Source organism: Papaver somniferum, unplaced genomic scaffold (genome assembly GCF_003573695.1).
Source record: "Papaver somniferum cultivar HN1 unplaced genomic scaffold, ASM357369v1 unplaced-scaffold_52, whole genome shotgun sequence".
Classification (NCBI taxonomy): Eukaryota; Viridiplantae; Streptophyta; class Magnoliopsida; order Ranunculales; family Papaveraceae; genus Papaver; species Papaver somniferum.
Genome location: NW_020647860.1, coordinates 292024 through 300164, shown reverse-complemented (window position 1 = coordinate 300164; position 8141 = coordinate 292024). Strand labels below are relative to the sequence as shown.

At 37.2% G+C, this 8141-nt stretch overlaps 1 protein-coding gene across 1 annotated transcript; it reads right to left on the bottom strand.

Moving 5' to 3' along the window:
• Nucleotides 1-1127: 1127 nt before the first annotated feature.
• LOC113343006 lies at nt 1128-2294 on the bottom strand. The gene has a single exon (XM_026587345.1). It carries the CDS (start codon nt 2292-2294, stop codon nt 1128-1130), a length of 1167 nt encoding a protein of 388 aa, XP_026443130.1.
• Nucleotides 2295-8141: the final 5847 nt, after the last annotated feature.

The following is an 8141-nucleotide window of genomic DNA, read 5'->3' as shown; positions in this document are numbered from 1 at the left end:
CCAACTCCGAGATTGTATTTGCGCTCCTTCGAATGTTTATATTGCTGTGAAAAAAAGAAGTGTTACTAGAACCCTCCAAAATCCACCTATTACGAGCCTTTTGTTTCAACATAGTAAGATGTTGCATACGAACATCTTGAACCGCCACCAGAGAATCCTTCATAATGTTCAATTTAGAAGTATTAAAAGGATCCTCATCAGAATTCCTACAAGCCACTTCAAACTTAAGTTGAGCTTGTTTCAGCCTAGCATTAACATTTCCAAAGACCGTTTGATTCCACAATTTGATTGCCTCCTTCAACCTTTTCAATTTATAAGGAAAAATAAAATCCAAATTACCATAAACCGGAGACTTCCAAGAATCTTCCACCATTCTCAAAAATCAGGATGAGAAAACCACATTTTTTGGATACGAAAAGGAGCACGCCTAGGCCTCGGAGCAAGGAAAGGAAACCCAATAAGCGTTGAATGATCAGAAACTTCCCTAGGAAGAGCTTTACACCGCCAATTCGAAAACTTAGCTAACCAAGGCTCATTGATAATAGCACGATCCAATTTACTAAGAATTCTACCAACACCAGATTGACCATTAGTCCAAGTAAACTTAGACCCCAAAGAATCTGCTTCAAAAAGATCATTATCCTCCATCCAATCAGAAAACTCATTAATACAAGAGACACGAACCTCACGGCCTCCCTTCTTTTCATCTTGACGAAGAACACAGTTGAAATCTCCCATTATCAGCCAAGGAGTTGTAGTATCCACAGCTGAAAGTTGAGACCATAATCTTCTTCGAAAAACTTGAATATAACTAGCATGAACAAAAGAGATTAAAACCCCCTCAGTTCTAACAGTAATTGCTTGCCTAGTCATATTAACCACCTCTGGCTCTTCAATATTAGCACTCCACAGGATCCAAAGATTCCCAATATTATGCATAGAAGAATTATGAACAACCTTCCTCATAAAACCAGTTAAATTTAACTTACAAATTACCTTGTCAGAGAACTTAATCTTTGGCTCAGCAACACAAAGAATCTCCGGCTTCAGATCATGAACAAGTTCACGTAACTTCTGCCCAGCCTCCACCTTTGCCACCCCATTGATATTCCAATAGAGCACACGCATCAGGAAACTATATTCTTTGAATTATTACTAGCATCAGGAATCCTATCAGAATTCCGTTTAAGTATAACTGGGGAGAATCCCTTTCTAACTCGAATTCCCAAATCATTGATCTCAGTTTCCGAATCAGACTTGGACTCCTTATTTGTACTTTGTTGAGAAGTACTTTTCTGATCATTAGAAATCCGAATCCTAACAGGTTTCCTAGATTTCTTTGGCTGCTCCACGGGTATGTCAGACCATTTAGACCCCCTAACACCTGACGAAGCCTTCTCTGGAGTGATTTCTTCATCTGAACTCTCCTCCCTTTGCTCATTGGATTGCTGCACAGAATCCAACCCCAACTCAGCAGACAAAACATTGAATTTATTAGGAGAAAGCACACAAGCATTCTCATTAATAGCTTTGTAGCGAGACAAATTCTCAATATTGTCCACCACAACATCACATCCCTTCCTTCCTGAAGTTTCAAAAGGAGTAGAAGAAGAGCTAGCATTAGTCTTATCAGTGATAGAGTGATTAGTTCTAGCCAATTCACCACTCCCTACTGACTTAGCTGAGGTTCCAATTTCACCCACTGGTAACCTACTAGCTAATACTCCTTTCTCAGCTAACGCCTGCTTTGCTTTCTCTAAAGCTACAGACGCTGCATGAAAAACAGCTTCAGAAGAAGCTAGCTCATTCTCAAGCTGATTGGTTTCCTCCACACCAATAGCATTCTCCTCTACTTCACCTGGTAACACAGCAAGAACACCATCATGTTCCGCATTTTTTGAAGCATCATGCTCCGCATCTTTTGAAGCATTATCACCACCAGGAAAGTTCTCAGCATTCTTTCCTTTACGCTGCCTCCTATTCCTAGCAGTTTGCCAGCCTTTGGAAGAATCTCCCTTTGCTGTAGTATCAGCCTTTGAAGAGTTATCATCACCCTTAGTTTGCCTACTGCACTCATCATCATTGTGCCCAATAATGCAGCACTTCATACAGAATTTTGGAGCCCGTGGAATCTCCAAATATTGCCAGAAAGTACGTCCCCCAGCTGTAATCTTGATTCTACTAGGAATGTGCTTCGCAAAATCCACATCCACCAAAACTGAGGCAAAGTTACCATACTCTAGATTAAGAGTTCTCTGATCAACTACAATGGGAGTGCCTAATACCTTCCCCATAGATAACAAGTTCTTCTCTGTCCATAGTTCTGCATGGAGACCTGGAAAGTGAACCCATACGTTTACATGGGAAGTTTTTTGACGTTCAGGATCAAAACCTGGGTACCAATCCATCAGTTTGAGCTCATGTTGATTTACATACCATTTAGTACGTCTAATCCTCTCTTTTGTTTCAGCATCATGTAACATAACCACGAAAAATCCTTTACTCATAGTCACAAACCTTGCTGAGCTAGGGTTTATCTGCCATTGATTAACCAAGCTGGATTTCACTTCCACAAAATTCAATCCCGTGAAGTTCAGACGTGCAATAAAACTATGCTCAAAGGGTTTACATCCTTCTTGATAAAAATCAGCTGGAATAATAAGAGAAGGCTCTCCATCAATCAGAGTAGGGTTTGGCAAGCTATTAATATCAACACACGTAGGCTGCAAAGTCTGTTTTCCTTTTACTTTCTCCGCAAAATAATGTTGCTGGGAAATAACCCTAGAAGAAGTTACTTGTGTTTCCTCAACCATGATGATCAGATTGAAAAAACGTTAAGAAAACTTGAAAAAAACAAAACCCTAGAGAAATCGCCAGACTTTCTCTTTCCTCATTTTTAATTCCCTTTTGTCAGATTTTTTCCCCGGAGGAGATTAATCGCCAGACTTTCTCCATCTTCTGAGGAGATTAAACAAGCAGTTTTTGATCTAGGGGCAGACAGTGCTCCAGGGACGGATGGGTTTTCTGGATGTTTCTATAGACACTGCTGGGATATTATTCAAGATGACTTATTAAAAGACGTTATTTATTGCTGGAATTCTGGTCATATCCCAAATGGGGTAAATTCTATCCTAATTGTCTTGATCCCCAAGGTAAGAGGTGCTAATTCTCTTCGTAATTTTCGTCCTATTGGTCTCAGTAATTTTTTCTTCAAAATCTTTACTAAGATCTTAGCTACTAGACTGGGGAGCGTTTTAGATAAACTTGTTTCTGAAGAACAGGTGGCTTTCATGAAAGGGCGTAACATCCATGAAAACATTAGTCTTGCTTCTGAATTGATTAATGAGCTTCATATCAATCGTAAGGATGGTAATTTGGGCCTTAAGCTTGATATTTCACAAGCTTTTGACACAATTAGTTGGTCTTTTTTCTTGGAGGTTTTTCGTAGGTATGGTTTCTCGGAGCATTGGTGCACTTGGATTTCTCATATCTTCAATTCTGCTAGAATCTCTATTCTCTTGAATGGCAGTCCGGAGGGTTTTTTCAAGATAAATAGAGGTTTACGTCAGGAAGATCCTCTTTCTCCCTTGATCTTTGTTTTGATGGAGGATGTCCTTAGCAGAAATATCACAAAGCTTTTTGCAGAGAAGAGGATGTCTTACATGGTAACTAGAGGTGGTATTTCTCCTACTCATCTCTTTTTTGCTGATGATATTATGATTTTCTGTAAAGGAAATTTGCGGAGCATTAATAATCTGGTGGATCTGTTGGGTAAGTATCAGTGTGCTTCGGGTCAATATGTCTGTCGCCAAAAGAGTAAAATTTATTATGGTGGTGGTTCGTTGAGTAGACGTAATTATCTTGTTGATTATTTGGGTATGAGTGTAGATACTTTCCCTGATCGTTATTTGGGTGTTCAAATAATGCCTGGTGCTGTGAGGTATCATCATATTGCTAATGTGGTTGAGAAGATTAAAACCTATCTTGCTGGTTGGAAGGGTTTTCTTTTATCTTTTCATGACCGTATTGTGCTTGTTAAATCTGTTATTTCGAGTTATTCCATCCATAATATGGCTATTTATAAGTGGCCTAGCAAGTTCATTGTGCAATGTGAGCGTGCAATTAGGAATTTTATTTGGTCTGGTGACTCTAATGTCAGTCGTGCTGTTGTGGTGGCGTATGATAAAATATGTTGCCCTTTTGAGGAGGGGGTTTGGGTTTATCTCGTATGGCTACTATGAATTCTGCAATGTTGATGAAGTTATGGTGGAAGATCAGTACTTCTAAGAAGAATTGGGCAGGTTATCTTAAGGCTAAGTTTTTTAGTCGAAGAGGTTACATTAAGACTTATGGGGTGAAGTCTACCATTCTTCCAGGCATTAGAAGGGTTTATAAATATGTGGAGGCTAACACTAAAGTTCTTCTTGGTGATGGCAGGTATACTTCTCTCTATTATGGTGTTTGGTATGGTGAAAAATGTTTTGCAGAGATATTGGATGATTTTACTCTTGACAGATTGGTTTTGGTGAGTGATTTTTATAGGGATAACCAATGGGTTTTTCCTGAAAATCACTTGAACTGTTTACTCGCGGCTGGTGTGGATATGCATAATCTTCCTTTGCCAAATGGGGGTGAAGATAAGAGAGTTTGGATGCCAAACTTTTCAGGTGATTTTTCGGTAAGCTCTGCCAAGGAGCTTATTCGTCAGAAACATGGTAGCTTCAATGCAGCGTCTACGCTGTGGAGGAAGGAAATTCACCCTAAACTTGCGGCTCAAAACTGGAAATTCATTCGTGGTGCTTGTGCCACTTTGGATATCATTCAATCTAGGTTCAGAATTCATTTGGCTAACAAGTGTGTTCTGTGTGAAACTAAGGAAGAATCCCTAGAACATATTCTTTTTCTTTGTTCTTTTGCAGCTCGTGCGTGGTCTTGGATTTCTGGTATCTTTGGTATGACATCAAACTTCAACATTGTGGATTCTTTCAAGGCAGCTAAGGGAAGAAGTGCAATTGTCCGTGACTTGTGGCTGGTGGCGAACTTAGTAATCAGGTCAGAACTATGGGCTATGCGCAACAAATGAATTTTTGAGAAGCACAAACCGAGCTGGGGTCTTTTTTCTAAAAGAGTGCTGAAGCTAATTCAAGAATATTCAGTCCATCTAAAAGGGTTTATGCGCAACAGTGTGGATGATATGGTGTTGTTGGATTACTTCCATGTGGTTCATAGAAGTGTTAGACATCAGCAGCCTATTGAAGTGTTATGGCAGCCTCCGGAACTTAATGACATTCTAATTTGTTGTGATGGAGCAGTGTGTGGAAATCCAGGCATTGCGGGAGCAGGAGTGGTGGCAAGAGACTCTAGCTGTGCAGTTCTTGGTGCTTTGAGTATTGGTCTTGGAGTTACTACAAACTATTTGGCGGAACTCTATGCAATTATAATTGGTATGGAATGGGCAATGCAATGGAATTATGATCGTATTTGTGTGCAATATGATTCATATGGAGTAGTTCAAGCTTTACAAAGCTCTTCTATTCCTTGGTTTGCAAGAGCAAGATGGCGGCGGTTATGCAATCATTATATTTCTATAAGGATAATTCACACTTACAGAGAAGCGAATTTTTCAGCAGATAAGATGGCTAAGAATGGTTGTTATCTTGATAATGAAGTGGGAATTCAGTATGAAGGAAGACCTGATTTTTTAATTTCCGTTGAAAACCCTAATGTTTCCTATTTTCGTTTCAAGTAGTGTTACAAGTTTTTAGGGTTGCTGTGACCTCTTTTCTTGTAATCTACTTTTTGTAAATTTTGTTATCTATTAATACAATATTTTTGACTTATCAAAAAAAAAACAGAGCTTTTTAGAGTTTTCAGGGGTTTTTAGAGTTTTCAGGGGTTTTTAGAGAACATTCAAAGTTGATCTTCAATATTGTAGGGATGTGTTATTATCATTCTTTAACGAATATCCTAGCTTGTGAATCCCAGCTCTACGGGGTATTATTAAATTTAAGCTTTTCAAAGCTTATTGGAGTCTTCCTGAGCTTTTTAGAGTTTCTCAGAGCTCTTTCAGGGCTCTTTAGTGTCGTCAAGGTTTTTAGGAAACACACACAGATAATATTCATTATTATAGAAAATTTTGTTAGTATCATTCATAATAAAGAATTAAGTTATTTTCAGTTGGCTTTAACGAATCCCCTGGCTAGTACATACTAGTGCAACGAAATATAATTAACTTAAAGCTTTTTCAAAGCTTTTTAGAGTTTTCCGGGTTTTTTAGAGTTTTCAAGGCTTTTTAGAGAACATTCAAAGTTGATCTTCGATATTGTAGGGATTTGTTATTATCATTCTTTAACAAATATCCTAGCTTGTAAATCCCACTGCTACTGAGTATTATTAAATTTAAGCTGATCAAACCTTATTGGAGTCTTCCTGAGCTTTTTAGAGTTTCTCAGAGCTCTTTCAGGGCTCTTTGGTGTTTTTAGAAAACATCCAAAGATAATCATCATTATTGTAGGGAATTTTGTTAGTATCATTCATTAAAAAGAATTAAGTTACTTTCAGTTGGCTTTAACGAGTCCCATGGATAGTACATACTAGTGCTACGAAATATAATTAACTTAAAGCTCTTTCAGAGCTTTTTTGAGTTTTTCAGAGCTCTTTAGATTTTCAAGAGCTCTTTAGATATTTTAGGGATTTTTAGAGTTTTCAGGATTTTTTAGAGTTTTCAAGGCTCTTTAGAGAACATTCAAAGTTGATCTTCACGATTATAGGGATTTTTTATTATCATTCTTTATCGAATCTCCTAGCTTGTAGATCCCAGTGCTACGGAGTATTATTAAATTCAAGATTTTCAAAGCTTATTGGAGTCTTCGTGAGCTTTTTAGAGTTTCCTAGAGCTCTTTCCGGGCTCTTTAGTGTTTTTAGGGATTTTAGGAAACATCCAAAGATAATCTTCATTATTGTCGGCAATTTTGTTAGTATCATTCATTATAAAGAATTAAGTTACTTTCAGTTGGCTTTAACGAATCCCCTGGCTAGTACATACTAGTGCAACGAAATATAATTAACATAAAGCTTTTTCAGAACTTTTTAGAGTTTTCAGGGTTTTTTTAGAGTTTTCAAAGATTTTTAGAGAACATTCTAAGTTGATTATCAATATTGTAGGGATTTGTTATTATCATTCTTTAACGAATATCCTAGCTTGTATATCCCAGTGCTACGGAGTATTATTAAATTTAAGCTGATCAAAGCTTATTGGAGTCTTCCTGAGCTTTTTAGAGTTTCTCAAAGCTCTTTCAGGCATCTTTAGTGTATTTAGGGTTTTTAGGAAACATCCACAGATAATCTTCATTATTGTAGGGAATTTTGTTAGTATCATTCATTATAAAGAATTAAGTTACTTTGAGTTGGCTTTAACGAATCCCCTGGCAAGTACATACTAGTGCAACGAAATATAATTAACTTAAAGCTTTTATAGAGCTTTTTAGAGTTTTCAGGGTTTTTTTGAGTTTTCAAGGCTTTTTAGAGAACATTCAAAGTTGATCATCAATATTGTAGGGATTTGTTATTATCATTCTTTAACGAATATCCTAGCTTGTAAATCCTAGTGCTACGGAGTATTATTAAATTTAAGCTGATCAAAGTTTATTGGAGTCTTCCAGAGCTTTTTAGAGTTTCTCAAAGCTCTTTCAGGGCTCTTTAGTGTTTTTAAGGCTATTAGGAAACATCCAAAGATAATCTTCATTATTGTCGGGAATTTTGTTAGTATCATTCATTATAAAGAATTAAATACTTTCAGTTGGCTTTAACGAATCCTCTGGCTAGTACATACTAGTGCAACGAAATATAATTAACTTAAAGCTTTTTCAGAGCTTTTTAGAGTTTTCAGGGTTTTTTAGAGTTTTCAAGGCTTTTTAGAGAACATTCAAAGTTGATCTTCAATATTGTACGGATTTGTTATTATCATTCTTTAACGAATATCCTAGCTTGTAAATCCCGGTGTTACGGAGTATTATTAAATTTAAGCTGATCAAAGCTTATTGGAGTCTTCCTGAGCTTTTTAGAGTTTCCGAAAGCTCTTTCAGGGATCTTTAGTGTTTTTAGAGCTTTTAGGAAACATCCAAAGATAATCTTCATTATTG